The sequence below is a fragment of the Ranitomeya variabilis genome, chromosome 2, assembly GCF_051348905.1.
Source record: "Ranitomeya variabilis isolate aRanVar5 chromosome 2, aRanVar5.hap1, whole genome shotgun sequence".
Taxonomy (NCBI): domain Eukaryota; kingdom Metazoa; phylum Chordata; class Amphibia; order Anura; family Dendrobatidae; genus Ranitomeya; species Ranitomeya variabilis.
The window spans coordinates 172115041-172133475 of NC_135233.1; the positions used below are offsets into that span (position 1 = coordinate 172115041).

The window sequence follows — 18435 nt, forward strand, 5'->3', positions numbered from 1 at the left end:
GGGCTGATGTTTATAGTCTGGTTAAGAATAATATGGAGTAACACACGCCATTTTTGTCTTTTATTTTGTTTATATCTGTTTTATTCTGACTGTTCATGCTGTGAATTTACTATACTTGGCTGATGAAATATCGGGTTTCCTATTAGATGGGTGCATAAAAATTGTACGGCACACGCATGGTCCGTGTACTGTGCAATTTTTTCTTTTGCTCCCCCTTGACTTTCATTGGTGAGTCTCAGCCGTTTCACGCGTTCATACACAGCATGCTACAAAATTTTCCTCACCCTAATTCCAGGTGAGGAAAAACTCGTAGGTAAGCATTGACTAACATTGTAGCGAGTGCAATCCGAGGTTTTCTCACATTGCGCTCATCGAGTTTAAATGCTAATGTGAGCGCACCCTAAGCAGCATTCACTCCTAGATCGATATCCCAGGGTGAATAATTGCTGCCTTTTTACATCCTAAAAGAAAGTGGTACGGTCCATTAGGAAATGAAAAGCCAGTACTGTGATGGGAAGCGATTAAGACGACCTACATTTTCCTGGTGGTAACATAAGTACTCCTAAGGGTGCTTTCACATTGTGTTTGATGCCCTGACCGGCATATATCCGAAATCCCCTTCCAAACTGGGACCAGGCGTATGTTCTGATGGGCCATGGACTGTAAAGATGCGTACAGAGCAAACGTGCGCTCAGACGTGCATAGTTTTTGGGAGTGTCCTCCACATGTTCCATCTGTCTGCATCAGAAGTCTATGGCCCTGTGGGTGCATACGCCTGGATCCCATTTTGCGGGGGAATTCAGATGAATGCCCCGACGAGGACACAGGATGCTTTGTGAAAGCACCATTAATCGTCATGTGATGTTGGTGCCATACATCTATCCATTCTAATTAAGAGGTAAATGTTACGTGTTACGGAACCACTCAGCACCCAGAATATGTTGTGCAGTTATATGTATGAATAATAGGTTCCATGTGAGATGCATCAGCCCACAGGCTGCGCCCCTGGGAAGAGGGGACAAGCTATCCCCCTTCTGTCCTCCCCCCACCTTTGTAATTCCCACAGTAAATATCGGCAGGCTCCGGCCCCCTGCGGCTATTGTAATGTGTGTCTGGCCTGCTGCTTTTCTATTGGCCCGCCCTCTGTATCTGTTTAATATATTTTGTGTCCTGTGAATAAAGTGTTGTGAGACTGGAAATAAGTGGAGAAGCAGTCAGCTTTTATATGCTCTCATGTAATCAAGTAATTCCAGCCAGCGTCCTTCATCCAAACTCCAGCCAAAGCAGAGTGGACCTCCTGAAACACGGGGTGGTACTGAAAGAGGTACCCCAGCTTGGTAGACCCCGCTACAGTAAACTTTCCGCATTTACTTGTTCCAGTTTATATATACCAAATATTATATACGGTATTAAATCAAAAGCCTATTGCAAGTTTTTTGCAGCATTACAGACTTGCGTGCAAATATTTTGTCTCTTGCTCTATGCAGCTGTATACTATATGGTGCCTTGAAAAAGTATTCATAACCCATTAACTTTTCTACTTTCTTTCACATTACACACACATGGCTGCATAACACGCACAACAACCGCATCACAGTGTATAGACTGGCCGGCAGCTTTCCTGACCAGAGCGTAACAGCATCATAGAAATGCATGCTGTCATACTCTGATCAGAAGAGCGCCAGCAAGTCTGAGAATTGCAATGTGATCATCATCCGTGTTATATGGCAGTCTGACTGCACCCTAATAGTTGACCTGTGGACAGATTCTCTCACCTGAGCTGTGGATGTCTGCAGCTTTTCCAGTGTGACCATGTTCCTTTTGGCTGCTTCTTTAATTAGTGCTCTCCTTGCTTGGGATGTCAGTTTAGGTGTACGGCCATGTCGTGATAGGTTTGCAGTTGTGCCATACACCTTCACTTTATGCATGATGGATTAAACAATGCTTTGAGAACGCCAGAGCTTGGGTTATTTATGACATAACCCTGCTTTACTCATCTCAACAACTTAAACCACTTGGCTAGGTTCACATTGCGTTAATGGCAATGCGCTGACGGCATCTGTTACATAGTGGCACTAATGTAACGGATACGTTAGCGCAGTCATTGTCTGCCATTATGTAGCGCATCGCTAACGCATGACATAATCGGCATGCGTCAGCGATGTGCCGTCATTCTGTGACAGAGCCTCTGACGCGGTCTGCAGCGTTTTGGGGTCCGTCACCGCTAGCACAGATGGAGCATCTGCGCTAGCGCGATCACATAACACGATCTTTAAAAGGCACTTGCGTTGCGCAGTCCGTTTAACGCATGCGTTGAACAGACTGCACTAGAGCTATATGAACCTTGATATCTGCCATACAGCACACCAGACAGGTCAGGGATAAAGTGGTGTTTTTGTGATCAAATTGAACTTGCTTTAACCACCTCCTGTACATCTACAGCATAAATTTTGCGCTTGTGTATGGAACGGGCTCGGAGTGAGTGAGCCTACATTACACAGCTAATGCATGTCTGGCTGCAGGTGTGTGACCACAAGTATGCGATTTACATACGTGCCCACTAGATGAGCGAGGCTAAACACGTCTAGTTGGAATGTGGCTGTAAGTATGTGGCTTGGAGTCGGACAACCCCTTTAGTGTAATTTTGCTGACCACTTTGACAGTGTATGCAGGTTGTGTGGAAGGAATAAGAAATAGTATACCCCCTTCCCAAGGCCATTTCTGTTTGCGAAAGAGGGTGGGAAGCTTTGGCAGTTATTATGCTATTTATTGCTATGTAGCTTTTTGTTTTCCACAATCCACTTATATTTACTTGTAATTTTGTAGAAACTGTAAGTAAATACAAATGTACGTTTTCTGGCTTATCATTTGTAAAACAAAGTGCGATCTCATTCTTGTAAACTAAAAGCAATGGTAATTCATATTCTAATGATATTGTGTGTTCTAGGATTTGGAGTTCCATGGAGTAATGAGGTTTTACTTTCAAGACAAAGCTGCTGGAAACTTTGCTACAAAATGCATCAGAGTTTCAAGTACAGCCACGACACAAGATGTCATAGAAACCTTGGCGGAAAAGTTTCGGCCTGATATGAGAATGTTGTCCTCTCCTCGATACTCCTTATATGAAGTTCATGTCAGTGGGGGTGAGTGTATCATGTACATTTTTATAGTGTTTATAATGTGCAAATTTAGATAAACTGCTATATTGAGCCACACATAATGTAGCAACTGCAGTATTGGTCGCACAACGCTTAAAGGGCTTTTCTTTTCTAGACTCACAGATTATTAGCGAAATGTATAGCATATAAAAAAAATAAGAAACTTCTTACCGTATATACTCGAGTATAAGCCGAGACCCCTAATTTTGCCACAAAAAACTGGGAAAACTTATTGACTCGAGTATAAGCCTAGGGTGGGAAATTTCAAAAATAAAAATATAAAAATAGATACCAATAAAAGTAACATTAATTGAGACATCAGTAGGTTGTGTTTTTGAATATCCATATTGAATCAGGAGCCCCATATAATGCTCCATACAGTTCATGATGGACCCCATAAGATGCTCCATATTAAAATATGCCCCATATAATGCTTCATAAAGTTCATGATGGGCCCTTGAGATGCTCCATAGAATATTATGCCCCATATAATGCTGCGCAAAGGTTAATGGCCCCATAAGATGCACCATAGCATATTATGCCCCATATAATGCTGCACAAAGGATGATGGCCCCATAAGATGCTCCATAGAATAATATGCCCCGCATGCTGCTGCAATTTAAAAAAAAACAACAAAAAAGCCAAAAAAAAAACAAAAAAACATACTCGCCACTCTTCTCGCTTGGCGCCGAGTACCGGGGGCCTGAGCAAGGCGGCGGGGATATCGGCGCGCAGTGGGGGCCAGATGCGGGAGTCGTTGCTGGTTCAGGACACCACCACTTGCGATATTCACCTGTCCCCGTTCCACCACTTCACGCCGTTGTCTTTCGGGTCTCTGCAGTGACTGTTCAGGCAGAGGGCACGCACTGACCACGTCATCGCACCCTTTGACCTGAACGTCACAGCCAGAGGACGCGGAAGACACAGCACGGCGGTGGAACGGGGACAGGTGAATATCGCATGGTTCACCCTCTCCCGTCATACTCACCCCCTCCTGGAGCGGACAAAAAAACGTTACATTGAACGTTTTTTTTTTTGTCACGACGGACCGCTAGATGTGACGTGTGGCAATCCGTCGCAATCCGTCATCCATTAAAGTGTATGGCAAAAAAACAGATCCTGCGGGCACATTTGCAGGATCCGTTTTTTTGCCATAACGACGGATTGCGACGGAGGCAAAAAAGACGGAAGTGTGAAAGTAGCCTAAGCTGAGAAGGGGCACTTTTAGTCTAAAAAAAAAATGGGCTGAAAATCTCGGCTTACACTTAGTATATACGGTAATTTACTTTTTAGAGTTCTGCTCTGTTTCTGAGCGATCGCCTTTGATGTGACTTCCATGTCTTTCCTGCTACTGTCCATTCAGAGCAGAATACAGAGAGATTTCCTGTCTGCTGTGAACAGTTCAGGCAGCAGCTTTCTAGTGAGCGCTTAAGTAAAAGGATCACAAATGACGCCCCTATGACAGCAGATAATTTTAGGGAGAGCTATTGCAGGATTGGCTAAAGGCACAAACTGAAAAAATGATTTGCGTGTCAGTGGAGATGATGCCTGAAGTTCTAGTGTGCTCACATTGTATGACTCACTACCTCCATCAACACACGAGTCAGTGTTGCCGCCAGTCTCGGCACCCGAAGCATTGCTGAGGTAAAGTCTCGGCACCCGAAGCATTGCTGAGGTAAAGTCTCGGCACCCGAAGCATTGCTGAGGTAAAGTCTCGGCACTCGAAGCATTGCTGAGGTAAAGTCTCGGCACCCGAAGCATTGCTGAGGTAAAGTCTCGGCACTCGAAGCATTGCTGAGGTAAAGTCTTGGCACCCGAAGCATTGCTGAGGTAAATTCTCGGCACCCGAAGCATTGCTGAGGTAAAGTCTCGGCACTCGAAGCATTGCTGAGGTAAAGTCTCGGCACCCGAAGCATTGCTGAGGTAAAGTCTCGGCACCCGAAGCATTGCTGAGGTAAAGTCTTGGCACTCGAAGCATTGCTGAGGTAAGGTCTCGGCACCCGAAGCATTGCTGAGGTAAGGTCTCGGCACCCGAAGCATTGCTGAGGTAAGGTCTCGGCACCCGAAGCATTGCTGAGGTAAAGTCTCGGCACCCGAAGCATTGCTGAGGTAAAGTCTCGGCACCCGAAGCATTGCTGAGGTAAAGTCTCGGCACCCAAAGCATTGCTGAGGTAAAGTCTCGGCACCCGAAGCATTGCTGAGGTAAAGTCTCGGCACCCGAAGCATAGTAGTTAGACTGTGTACAGCCACTTATCCATCTTAAAGAAGTATCAGGGTTGTGTTTTTAGATGGAATGGTCAGGCACCCAGTGTGGAAGTGAGTGAACCGTGGGACAGATTAAGCTCTGCATGGCTGAAGGGGAGCTTAACCCCTTAATGACCACCAATATGTCTTTTTACTGACCTGAGATATAAGAGAATAGCATCCTCGTACAGGTGACAATCCAGCATCTGTCGGCTGTACACTATAGCTGACAACTTGCTCATCAGCCACGATCGGTGTTTGCACCGTCCAAATCTGTTTAACTCCTTAGATGCTGTTGTCAGTAGTGACTACATCATATAAATGGTTAACAGTGTGAGGGCTCCTTTTTTATCCCCTTCGGCACCATGATATCTTTTTTTTTTTTTTTTTAACTCTTTTTATTGAAAGATTCCACAGAATTATACAACAAGCATATAACAATGCAGTGTAAAGTCAGAATAATCCATATAATCACCATTCGCAGTGACACAGATATGATATTACTAGATGGTGGCCCGATTCTAACGCATCGGGTATTCTAGAATATGTATTTAGTTTACAGCCACGTAGTATATAGCTCAGCCGCGTAGTATATAGCTCAGCCACGTAGTATATTGCCCAGCCACGTAGTATATTGCCCAGCCACGTAGTATATTGCCCAGCGACGTAGTATATTGCCCAGCCACGTAGTATATTGCCCAGCCACGTAGTATATTGCCCAGCCACGTAGTATATTGCCCAGCCACGTAGTATATTGCCCAGCCACGTAGTATATTGCCCAGCCACGTAGTATATTGCCCAGCCACGTATATTGCACAGCCACGTATATATCACAGCCACGTAGTATATAGCACAGCCCACGTAGTATATAGCACAGCCACGTAGTATATAACACAGGCCACGTAGTATAGAGCACAGCGAGGTAGTATATTGCCCAGCCACGTAATATATACCACAGCCACGTAGTATATAGCACAGCCCATATAGTATATAGCACAGAGATGTATATAACACAGCCCACGCAGTATCTAACACAGCCCACATAGTATATAGCAATGTGGGCACCATATGCCTGTTAAAAAAAGAATTAAAATAAAAAATAGTTATATACTCACCTTCCGGAGCCCCTGGATCCAGCCGAGGCGTTTACCGATGCTCCTCGCGACGCTCCGGTCCCAAGAGTGCATTGCGATCTCGCGAGATGATGACGTAGCGGTCTCGCGAGACCGCTACGTCATCATCTCACGAGACCGCAATGCATGGACCGGTCACCGGAACGTCGCGAGGAGCGGGAAAGGCCTCGGCTGGATCCGGGGTCCCACAGAAGGTGAGTATATAATGATTTTTTATTTTTTTTTTATTATTTTTAACATTAGATCTTTTTACTATTGATGCCACATAGGCAGCATCAATAGTAAAAAGTTGGTCACACAGGGTTAATAGCAGCATTAACGGACTGCGTTACACCGCAGTATAACGCGGTCCGTTAACGCTGCCATTAACCCTGTGTGAGCGTTGACTGGGGGGGGTAGTATGGACTGCGGGCACTGACTAGAGGGAGTAAGGAGCGGCCATTTTGCCGCCGGACTGTGCCCGTCGCTGATTGGTCGCGGCAAAACGGCCAATCAGCGACTTGGGATTTCCAAGACAGACCGAAAGACGGAAGTGGACCTTAGACAATTATATAGTAGACACTTCCAATAAAAGAGTAAGCAAACAAAACAAATAAAATATAACATTTAACATGATGTACCGCCAAACCAACAGGTTCTTTATCACAGTTTTTGAGTCCACACTAAGTCAGGGTATAATGGACACATGCTCTGGAAGGGATATACTTCAGGAGCCATATCGCGAGATTGAGGAGACCATGGCACCAGGATGCAGGTGTGTCAAGGGTGAGTCACACCGCCTTTCCCAAATCCTATGGAACTTCTGGGGACATCTTCTGTTTCTATATAGTATGTTCTCATATGGAATTATATCGTTCACTATTTTTTTTCCATTGATTAATCGAATGAGTTTCCCTCCCCCCATCCACCTCAACGCTATCGCTTTCCTAACCATAAGCAGAACCTCTCGGAGAAATATTCTATCATAATGGATCCACATCTCCTCATCCACCCACAGACCACACAACTCCGGACTAGATTCAATTGGTATACCAATTATCCGTTCTAGTGTATTTATTACTTCCCTCCAATATCTTTGTATAATTTTACAATTCCAAATGAGATGCCAAAAGTCCGCCCTCGATTCCCCACACCTATTGCATTCGTCAGTTACCCCTCTACCAAATCTACACAGTCTGCTTGGGGTCAGATAGGATTGGCGAAGTATATATAATTGGGTAAACTTGTTATTTGCAGCAGGCGACACCATCGTATGTGCCTCAAGGGCAGGGGTGGGGAACCTCAAACCCCCGGGCAGATTCTCAGGGACCGCATTCTTGGGCAGGGAGGTGTATTTTGATTGCAACCAGCTCATTAATTTCTTCTTGCTCTGTTAGCACACAAAAGCAGTGTTCACAACTGAACACTGAAGGGCATGCAATGAAAGATTACGTCCTGACACCAGTGCAAGAGTCAGGATGTACTTTGGGTCGGAGTTTGTACGGCTTCCCGAAGGATGGTATAAATATCCAAATGGCCCTTGGCAGAAAAAAGATTCCCCACCCCTGCTCTAGGTCATCATTCCACTCCTCATTACTAATAGAGGGGATTAAGTGCCGCCATTTACTTTTGCCAGCAAGTTACTGTAAGTGGATGCAATTCTGTAATTTGGCACCCTGATATCTTGATTGTGTGATCCTGATGTTTGCCATGGCAATTCACAACCACATTGCAGCCTTAGGGTATGTTTCCACGGTCAGGAATGGCTAAGTTTTTGCTCAGGATTTGACGCAGGTAAAATCTGCACCAAATCTGCATCTGAGGTCATTGGCAGGTCACCTGCGTTTTTTATGCGTTTTTTCCCGCATGTCTTTTTTTGAGGCATTTTTTCATTGCATGCATTTTTTTGTCACTTGTAATAAATCTAATTGAAAGTTGGCTTCTGGGAAGGAAAAAAAAAGTGATTTCCTGTTTGCAGATATATTGGCATATGTTTCCACGGTCCGTAAACGCTGCAGGTTGGACGCTTCATATATCCGCAGCATCTAACCTGCAGCGTCCAGCTGTTAAAGTATAGTGGATGAGACTTCAAGAAATCCCATGCCCACTAGGTATGCACCAATGCCTGTGGCTCACCCGCAGAGACGGACATGCGGCGTGTCTTTCCAGACCGCAGCATGTCAATTTATGTAGTGGAGACGCTCCATCTTCGCTGCATAAATTACTTATACACTTTCATTAGATGCTGTAAAACCACATTATCTTGCTAGTCACATGCATATTAAGTGCGGGAATGCAGCTTACGCATGTGTACTAATTTACATAACCCACAGCCTGTTTTCACCTTTCTGACCGGCCCAGTTTTTTCAATTCTTGACTACTGTCACTTTATGTGGTCATAACTCTGGAACGCTTCAACGTATCATACAGATTGAGATTTTTTTCTTGTGACATATTGTTCTTCATAATGGTGGTAAAATTTCTTTGATATGACTTGCGTTTATTTGTGAAAAAATCGGAGATTTTGTGAAATTTTTTTAAAAATAGGAATTATCAAACTTTGAATTTTTATGCCATTAAATCACAGAGATACGTCACACAAAGTAAATAACATTTACCACATATAAACCGAGAAAACACGGTAATGGATCAATATAATGGTATAATCATAAATACCAGTTTCTTCGCAGTGTGGTTATGCACAAAATCCATACCAAGATAGGGGTAAATATTCAATACAAAATTTATTAGAAAAACTATATTAATAAATCACACAGACAAAAATAGATGAGTAGGTGAGCAGTCACAACTAAAATAATCTGTGTATCAGATGGTATAAAATACGCTGATAGACAGCACAAGTATCACTGCTGCAGTGCCTGCAATACATGATGCAATGAAGTCATAGATATAAACAGACAGGGTGCCAGTAAGACCTTACTGAAGGAAAATAGATACAAGGCTTAAATAGGCTGACAATGATCCTACTGGACACCCGAAATAATAGTTTACTGAAGCATTTGATATAATGCAAGGTATTAAAAAAAAAATCAATTGCTGCCAAGCTTGGGTAAATACTAATACCTTGAGACATCGTGGCAGGAGAGTGCAGGCGTGCTAGCAGGATACAGAGGAGCCTCGACGCGCGTTTCACCGCCTTGGCTTCGTCAACCACATGTCTACTTTACATCTGCACAATTCTTGAAGCATTGTGATTTTTTTTTTTTAACAAGGTAGAAGGGTTAAAAGTTGACCAGCAATTTCTCATTTTTACAACATTTACAAAACTTTTTTTTTTTTTTTGGACCAAATCACAAGTAACTTTGAGGGGACTATGACAGAAAATACCCAAAATTGACACCATTCTAAAAACCGCACCCCTCAAGGTGCTCAAAACCACATTCAAGCAGTTTATTAACCCTTCAGGTGCTTCACAGAAATTAATGGAATGTGGAAGGAGAAACTAAATTTTTTTTTTTTCACAAAATTTTTTCCTTTAGACCACATTACACCATACAATTTGTTGTGCAATTTCTCTTGAGAAGCCGATACCCCATATGTGGGGGAATACTACTGTTTGGGTTCAAGGCACTGCTTGGAAGGGAAGGAGCGCAACATTTGACGTTTTGGGTCGGTGTGATTACAGCGATACCAGATTTACAGGTGCATCTCGCTAGATTAGAATATCATCAAAAACTTAATTTATTTTAGTTCTTCAATACAGAAAGAGAAACTCATATATTATATAGTCAGAGTGATCTATTTCAAGTGTTTATTTCTGTTAATGTTGATGATTATGGCTTACAGCCAATGAAAACCCAGAAGTCAAGAATACTTTTATAATGCCAGTTAGAAAAAAATATTTTAAAATCCAAAATGTTGGCCTACTGAAATGTATGTTCAGTAAATGCACTCAATACTTGATCGGGGCTCCTTTTAGATCAATTACTGCATCAATGCGACGTGGCGTGGAGGCGATCAGCCTGTGGCACTGCTGAGGTGTTATGGAAGCCCAGTTTGCTTTGATGGCAGCCTTCAGCTCGCCTGCATTGTTGGGTCTGGTGTCTCTCATATTCCTCTTGACAACACGGTTAAGGTCAGGCGAGCGTGCTGGCCAATCAAGCACAGTGATACTGTTGTTTTTAAACCAGGTATTGTTTTTTTTGGCAGTGTGGACAGGTGCCAAGTCCTGCTGGAGAGTGAAATTTCCATCTCCAAAAAGCTTATTCACAGAGGGAAGCATGACGTGCTCTAAAATGTCCTGGTAGACGGCTGTGCTGACTTTAGTCTTGATAAAACACAGTGGACCTACACCAGCAGATGACATGGCTCCAAACCATCATTGATTGTGGATACTTGTGGTATAGGTTTTCATTGGCTGTAAGTCATAATCATCAACATTAACAGAAACAACAGAAATGGATCACTCTGTCTGTAATGACTCTATATAATGAGTTTAACTTTTTGTATTGGAGAACTGAAGTAAATTTAGTTTTTTGATGATATTCTAATTTTGTGAGATGCACCTGTATATCGGGTTTTTATGTTTGGCTGCTGTCACACGCTAAAATATGCTTTTAATTGCAAAAATTAGTTTTGCATCCCCATATTTAGATAGCTATAATTTTTCCATATTTCAACCGACAGTCATGTGACAATTCATCCTGCAAAAAAGAAGCTGATGTTTTTATTGGTACCATTTTCGCACATGACTTTTGATCGCTTTCTACTGCAATTTTTGGGGAGTAGAATGAACAAAAAGCAGCAATTCAGGTTTTTTTTTTTTATATACCTTTCTGCGGGTGGTAAAATGATTGAGACAGCTTTATTCTTCGGGTCAGTACGATTACAGCCATGCCACATTTATATAATTTATTTTGTTTTGGTGCATTTACACAATAAAAACTATTTTATAGAAGAAAATAATTATTTTTGCATCGCTTTATTCTGAGAGCTATAACTTTTTTTTATTTTTCCACTTTTTGGTGGCTTGTTTTGTGCAGGACAAGATGACTTTTTCAGCGGTACCATTTTTATTTACATTTGTCTATTTGGTCCCGTTTTGTTGCACTTTTTGTTCGGCTGTATGATGATAAAGCATTGTTTTTTGCCTCCTTTTTAATGTTTTTTACAGTGTTCATTGAAGCAGTTAACTAGTGGGACAGTGTAATAGAGCGGGACTTTTTTTTTTCTTGCGTTTATTTATTGGAATATTTTTATTTATTTTTTATTTGGAGATTTTTAGAAATTATTACATGAGTGAAATCTGTTATAAATTCTATAATGTTATACAGCAGAGGGGGGATTCAAGTGATCGAGTCCACAGGTTTCAGTACCTGTAGTATTAGACGTAAACTGGATATTGATGAATGTACCCTACCAATTGAAACTGTCCTCAGCAGTGTACCTCTTATGAAAGTCAATTATCTCCTATATAGTCCTTCATACAGTGTTATGGGCACCGCATGGTCCTCCATACTGTATATTGGGTCCCATAGAATACTCAATACAGTATGAGCCCCATATAGTGCTCCATGTTTAAAGGGACTCCGTTTGAACAGCCATTCTGTGCTGACAAAGTACAGGCACTCTGTGCATCATGCACTTGGCCAACCATTTACGTTCACCTTCCCATCTGTGTGTTTTCCATCTATGTCCAGTCCGCTCTTTTCTGGCTCTATCAAGCCATGGCTGTCAATCAAAGAGGGGATGTGGGGGGCAGTAAATAGGCAGGTGGGAAGGTGTAGCTAAGTGATGCATGGCATCTGAGGTTTCAACAATCCTGGCCTTAAGGGTATGTGCACATGTTGCGGATTCTCTGCGGATCCACAGCGTTTTTTTGCAGTGCAGAAACGCTGCAGATCCGCAATTGATTTACAGTACAATGTAAATCAATGAGAAAAAAAAAAATGCTGTGCACACTTTTCGGAAAATCCGCTGCGGAAACGCTGCGGTTTAAAAGAAGTAGCATGTCACTTCTTTTTTGTGAATCTGCAGCGTTTTTGTACCCATTCCATTATAGAAAACCGCAGGGGTAAAAAACGCCGCAAATCCGCAAGAAAACCGCAGCAAAATTGCACAAAAAAACGCTGCGGAACCGCACAAAAAACCGCAGGTGCGTATTCTGCCAGGAGAGACAGAATCCGCACCAGAAATTCCTAAGCCTAATCCGCAACGTGTGCACATAGCCTTACAGTAGGAACTCTTGTCAGTCACCCCCAGGCTCCCTTTGTTTATTACTTGGGCACAGCTCTCAGATAATGAAAGTGTCATAGTTTCAAAAATTAAAAAAGGCATTCCACAATGTAAACGTCATGGTACATCAAAGGGAAAAAAACAATCTTGTCCTGTGTTGAGCCAAGTTGAAGCATTTCTGTGTTTCTTTCTGAAAATTGACACGTTTGGAGATAATTAAAGAGAACCTGTCAAACTGTAGCCTATCAAATCACTTGTATAACTGTGTAGTCTTTTTAGAGATATCCCAGTGTGTCCATGCTATAATCCCAAAGTTCTGGACCAGCTGTGAGAAACTCAAGTTTTTAAGTTGTGTCTGGAAGTGCATGGAGTGTGACAATGCCTTTCTGGTGTCTCCGCCTCGATCTAGCAGCAATCTGCTCTGGCTGATTCACAGGTCTGTAGTCATGTACCAAAGCAAACGACCGGTCAATCAGCCAAGAGTGCGACTACTAGATGCCAAATACAGGCTGAGCTATTAGAAGTGCATCATCATGCCCCAGTGTACTTCCTGACACCGTTTCAAAATGGGATTTCTTGCTGTTGGGGTCATAAAGGGATCAAATGCCCCATCTTTTAAAGAGCTACACAATCCTATTAATGGTTTTTGGGGTGGGGTAAAAGTTTATGGCAGGCTCCCTTTTTAAAGGGGTGTTCTCAGGTTGTCTCTTGAGCAGCTCAGAGCAATAGTCTCCTTACTTCCTGGTTTATGGGGCGATAAGGGGACATATACTCCATATTGAGTATTCTGGTGAGTAGTAAAACTAAACAATACAATTCTAGCTGAATGTTTTCCAGCAGAACTTGTTCATGTATTATACAGCATATTGGTTTATTCTGGAAGGTACACTGCTATTACTATATTTTGCATTTGGAGATAACAATGCATTTGGACAAACATACAGTAGCTCTTGAATGTCAGCAGTGATTAGGAGGCCTGCTCTGGGAGAAGCCAATGCTGTGGGCTTGTGGTTTTACAAGCTTTATAATAGCAGCTGATCCGGAGCGGAGGGGGAGAGGAGAGGGTTGTGAGCACCTAACTCCTTTATAGAAATCAATGGGCTGGATAGCGTGGACTGGTATATTCCAGGAGAGGAGTTAACTCCTAATATAATTATTGCACACTCTTACCTAGGGTCTGAACAGGCACTAGTGGCCAAGCTCCATGGAAACCAGCTATACACTATGAAAGATAAAAGCTCTTTTTTTGCAACAGATTGGCATCCTGTAGAAAAAGCAAGTCAGTTGCAAACTTACTTATTTTCATGCTGTTTAATTGATTAAAGCAATGGAATAACTTGAGAATACCCCTTGAATGAAGCCTTAAGCTCATCTGCATTTTTTTTCCTTTGGGGTGGATTGAATGTTTTTTATATTATTGAATGAAAAGTCTGGGAGTCTCTTGTACTATTTTATACAGTAAGTATTTTAATTCACTGTTTACTGTTTTGAAGAAGAAAGAAGACTTGATGTTGATGAGAAGCCTTTGGTGGTTCAGCTTAATTGGAATAAGGATGACCGGGAAGGAAGATTTGTGCTCAAGAATGAAAATATTATACCTCCGAAGGTACCTTTCTTTTTTGTCTTCCATCTTTTTTTTTTTTTTTTAACGCACTATTAGGATGACAACAGTTGTATTTGTCTTTTAATTTTAGAAGGCTCAAAGCAATGGGCCTGAAAAGCTGGAAAAAGAAGGTGTAATACAGAATTTCAAGAGAACGCTTTCTAAAAAAGAAAAGAGAGAAAAAAAGAGACGTGAAAAGGAAGCCATAAAGTTAGTCACAGAAAGCCATGATGGTCAGCAATTGAAGGATGACTTGTGAGTATCTATTTTGAAGAGGGTACTTCCCGAGAAATTAGCCTATTCATTTTGATCAGTACAGATCAGTACATGGATCCTCCCAGAAATTCCAGACCTCTTCTGTCAGGGTCCAGTTTTCCATCCGCAGAAGACTGCCTTCATTTGACTGCCTGGAATTTGAGAGGACATTCTTAATTCAACGGGGCTTTTTCCCAAGTTTGGTGTCTACTCTGCTTAAAAGCAGAAAACCAGTAACAACTAAAACATATGGTAGAACCTGGGCAAGGTTCTTATCTAGTTCGCGGGAAAGGTTGGGTAGTGAGGTGCCAATTAATGCTATATTAGAATTCTTCAAGAAGGGTACGGAACGGGGCTGATCTATTAGCACTCTCAAGGTGCAGGTATCGGCCTTCGGGGCCTTGTATAACGATAACCTGATGTCCAATAGGTGAATCGCTGTATTTATCAAGACATGTGATGGATCCAGGCCGATACCTAGCCCAGGGATGCATCCCCTGTGATTTAAATTTGGTCCTAGAAGCATTAACTAAGCCCATTTGAACCACTAGAGGGGTTGCCAGTCAAAGTTTTTACCCTAAAACTGTAATTTTGGTGGCATTAACTACGGCCTGTAGAGTCATTGACATACACGCCTTGTCGGTTAATCGTCTGTTTACTCAGATTTTTAAGGATAGGATCATTTTAAGACCAGAACTAGCCTATCTTCCGAAAGTGACCACAAAATTTCATGTAAGCCAGGAATTCCCCCCCCATTTTTTTTTTTTTAAAGGTCCTAAAAATGCAGAGACTTCACACACACTAGATGTTAGATGGGCCCTGGCAGATTATTTGACTCTCGAATCCGTGCAGGAAGAATCTAGCTGGGGTGCCCTTTGTTACCTTGATACCTTTGCTAACCCCCTGGAAAGAAAAACAAGGGGGAAGGTAGAACAATCTCCTGGCTTACAGGGAACGGCACAAATATAAATATAGGCTTTATTATAGGCAAATATAGGCGTTATAATTTTATTGGGGCGGAACATATATTTTAAGAAGGGGTTGTCCTAGTAGTGGGCAATCCCTTTAAGGAAGACATTAGGTTAGCCTACTCCTCTAGTAATGTCAGTTCTAGAGAACTTGAAGGCTCAATCTACTCGGGCAGTAACGACCTCCTGGGTAAAGAAGGCGGAAATGTCTATAGACCGAATAAGTACGGACAGCAACATGGTCCTCTTCTTCCACTCTTTTAAACCTTATCGACTTTATCTGCCTTCCTCTGCTAGGAGAACAGTTTGGCATGCAGTTGGCAAACCCAAAGACTGATCCAGTCTGTTTTACAAGAGCGTTAGCTGTATGTTAAAGTTTTCACATTTGGTGCTAATGGCACATGCTCCGGCCTTGAGCCTGCAGCATCATTGTGCCGGTCAGTTACCGTATATACATGAGTATAAACCGACCCGAGTATAAGCGGAGGCACCTAATTTTACCTAAAAAACAAAAAACAAAACGGGGAACCTTATTGACTCGCGTATAAGCCTGGTATGCATTGTCCCCTCATCCCCATCCTGGTATGCACATCCTCTTGATCCCCATCCTGGTATGCGCGGCCTCTTCATCCCCATCCTGGCATGCACGGCCTCTTCACCCCATCCTGGCATGCACGGCCTCTTCACCCCATCCTGGCATGCACGGCCTCTTCACCCCATCCTGGCATGCACGGCCTCTTCATCCCCATCCTGGTATGCACGGCCTCTTCATCCCCATCCTGGTATGCACGACCTCTTCATCCCCATCCTGGCATGCACGACCTCTTCATCCCCATCCTGGCATGCACGGCCTCTTCATCCCCATCCTTGTATGCACGGCCTCTTCATCCCCATCCTGGTATGCACGGCCTCTTCATCCCCATCCTGGTATGCACGGCCTCTTCATCCCCATCCTTGTATGCACGGCCTCTTCATCCCCATCCTGGTATGCACGGCCTCTTCATCCCCACCCTGGTATGCACGGCCTCTTCATCCCCATCCTGGTATGCACGGCCTCTTCATCCCCACCCTGGTATGCACGTATTCTTCATCCCCATCCTGGTATGCACGGCCTCTTCATCCCCATCCTGGTATGCACGGCCTCTTCATCCTCATCCTGGCATGCACGGCCTCCTCATCCCCATCCTGGTATGCACTGCCTCCTCATCCCCATCCTGGTATGCACGGCCTCTTCATCCCCATCCTGGTATGCACGGCCTCCTCATCCCCATCCTGGTATGCACGTATTCTTCATCCCCATCCTGGTATGCACGGCCTCTTCATCCTCATCCTGGTATGCACTGCCTCCTCATCCCCATCCTGGTATGCACGTATTCTTCATCCCCATCCTGGTATGCACGGCCTCTTCATCCCTATCCTGGTATGCACGGCCTCTTCATCCCCATCCTGGTATGCACGGCCTCTTCATCCTCATCCTGGCATGCACGGCCTCCTCATCCCCATCCTGATATGCACTGCCTCTTCATCCCCATCCTGGTATGCACGGCCTCTTCATCCCCATCCTGGTATGCACGGTCTCTTCATCCCTATCCTGGTATGCACGGCCTCTTCATCCCCATCCTGGCATGGACGACCTCTTCATCCCCATCCTGGTATGCACGGCCTCCTCATCCCCATCCTGGTATGCACGGTCTCTTCATCCCTATCCTGGTATGCACGGCCTCTTCATCCCCATCCTGGTATGCACGGCCTCTTCATCCCCATCCTGGTATGCACGGCCTCTTCATCCCCATCCTGGTATGCACGGCCTCTTCATCCCCATCCTGGTATGCACGGCCTCTTCATCCCCATCCTGGTATGCACGGCCTCCTCATCCCTATCCTGGTATGCACGGCCTCTTCATCCCCATCCTGGTATGCACGGGCTCCCCATCATTTTTAGAAAAGCAGCGTGCAATAGAATTTACCTCCTCCTTTAGGGGTCACACATTGTGCACATGAATGCTGCATGCAGCTCTTGGATGATTAGTTATGGCTGATAGTGTTGGCACCCTTGAAATTGTTTCTGAAAATTATTGTGATTACACATGTTTTGTTATACACGTTTTTCCTTTGTGTGTATTGGAACAACACAAAAAAAAACTGAAAAAAAAAGGCAAATTGGACATAATTTCACACACAACCCCATAAATGGGCCAGACAAAATTATTGGCACCCTCAACTTAATATTTGGTTGCACACTCTTTTGGAGTAAAAAACTGAAATCAATAGCTTCCTATAACCATCAACAAGCTTCTTCCACCCCTCAACTGGAATTTTTGACCACTCTTCTTTTACAAACTGCTGTATGTCTCTCATATTTGAAGGCACCTTCTCCTAACAACAGCAATTTTAACATCTCTCTACTGGTGTACAATGGGATTTGGATTTAGACTCATTGCTGGCAATTTCAGTATGCTCTAGCTTTTTGTTTCTATCCATTTGTGGGTGCTTCTAGGACGCACATCGAGCTTTCTGACCCTGGGCAATATATTGAGACCCAAATCGCTGTGGTAATTTCAGATTTCATGATGCCTTGCACACAGTCAAGGCTCCGAGTGCCAAAGGCAGCAAACCAACTACAAAACCTCTTTGAACCTCCACCCTATTTGATTTTAGGTACTGTGTTCTTTTTCTTTGTAGGCTTCATTCCTTTTTCGGTAAACAGTAGAATGATGTGCTTTACCAAAAATATCTATCTTGGTCTCATCTGACCACAATATCCTTTCCTAGAAGGATTTTGGCTTACTCGCGTACATTTGGCAAACTGCAGGCTAGCTTTATGTCTGTGTCTGCAGTGGGGTCCTCCTGGGTCTTATGCCATAGCGTTTCATTCCATTCAAATGTCGACATATGCTGTAG

General features: G+C 43.4%; 1 protein-coding gene across 28 annotated transcripts in view; it reads left to right on the forward strand.

The window, feature by feature from the left end:
- Positions 1-18435, forward strand: part of AFDN (afadin, adherens junction formation factor) — a 359169-nt gene that overhangs the window by 52139 nt on the left and 288595 nt on the right. For 19 of the 28 annotated variants that reach the window (XM_077283193.1, XM_077283195.1, XM_077283199.1 and 16 more), the window contains exons 2-4: positions 2948-3143; positions 14203-14315; positions 14404-14567. In XM_077283193.1, coding sequence (XP_077139308.1) covers positions 2948-3143; positions 14203-14315; positions 14404-14567 — 473 coding nt within the window. The remainder of the gene's footprint in view (positions 1-2947; positions 3144-14202; positions 14316-14403; positions 14568-18435) is intronic. The other 9 variants (XM_077283200.1, XM_077283201.1, XM_077283204.1 and 6 more) reach the window with 1 other exon arrangement.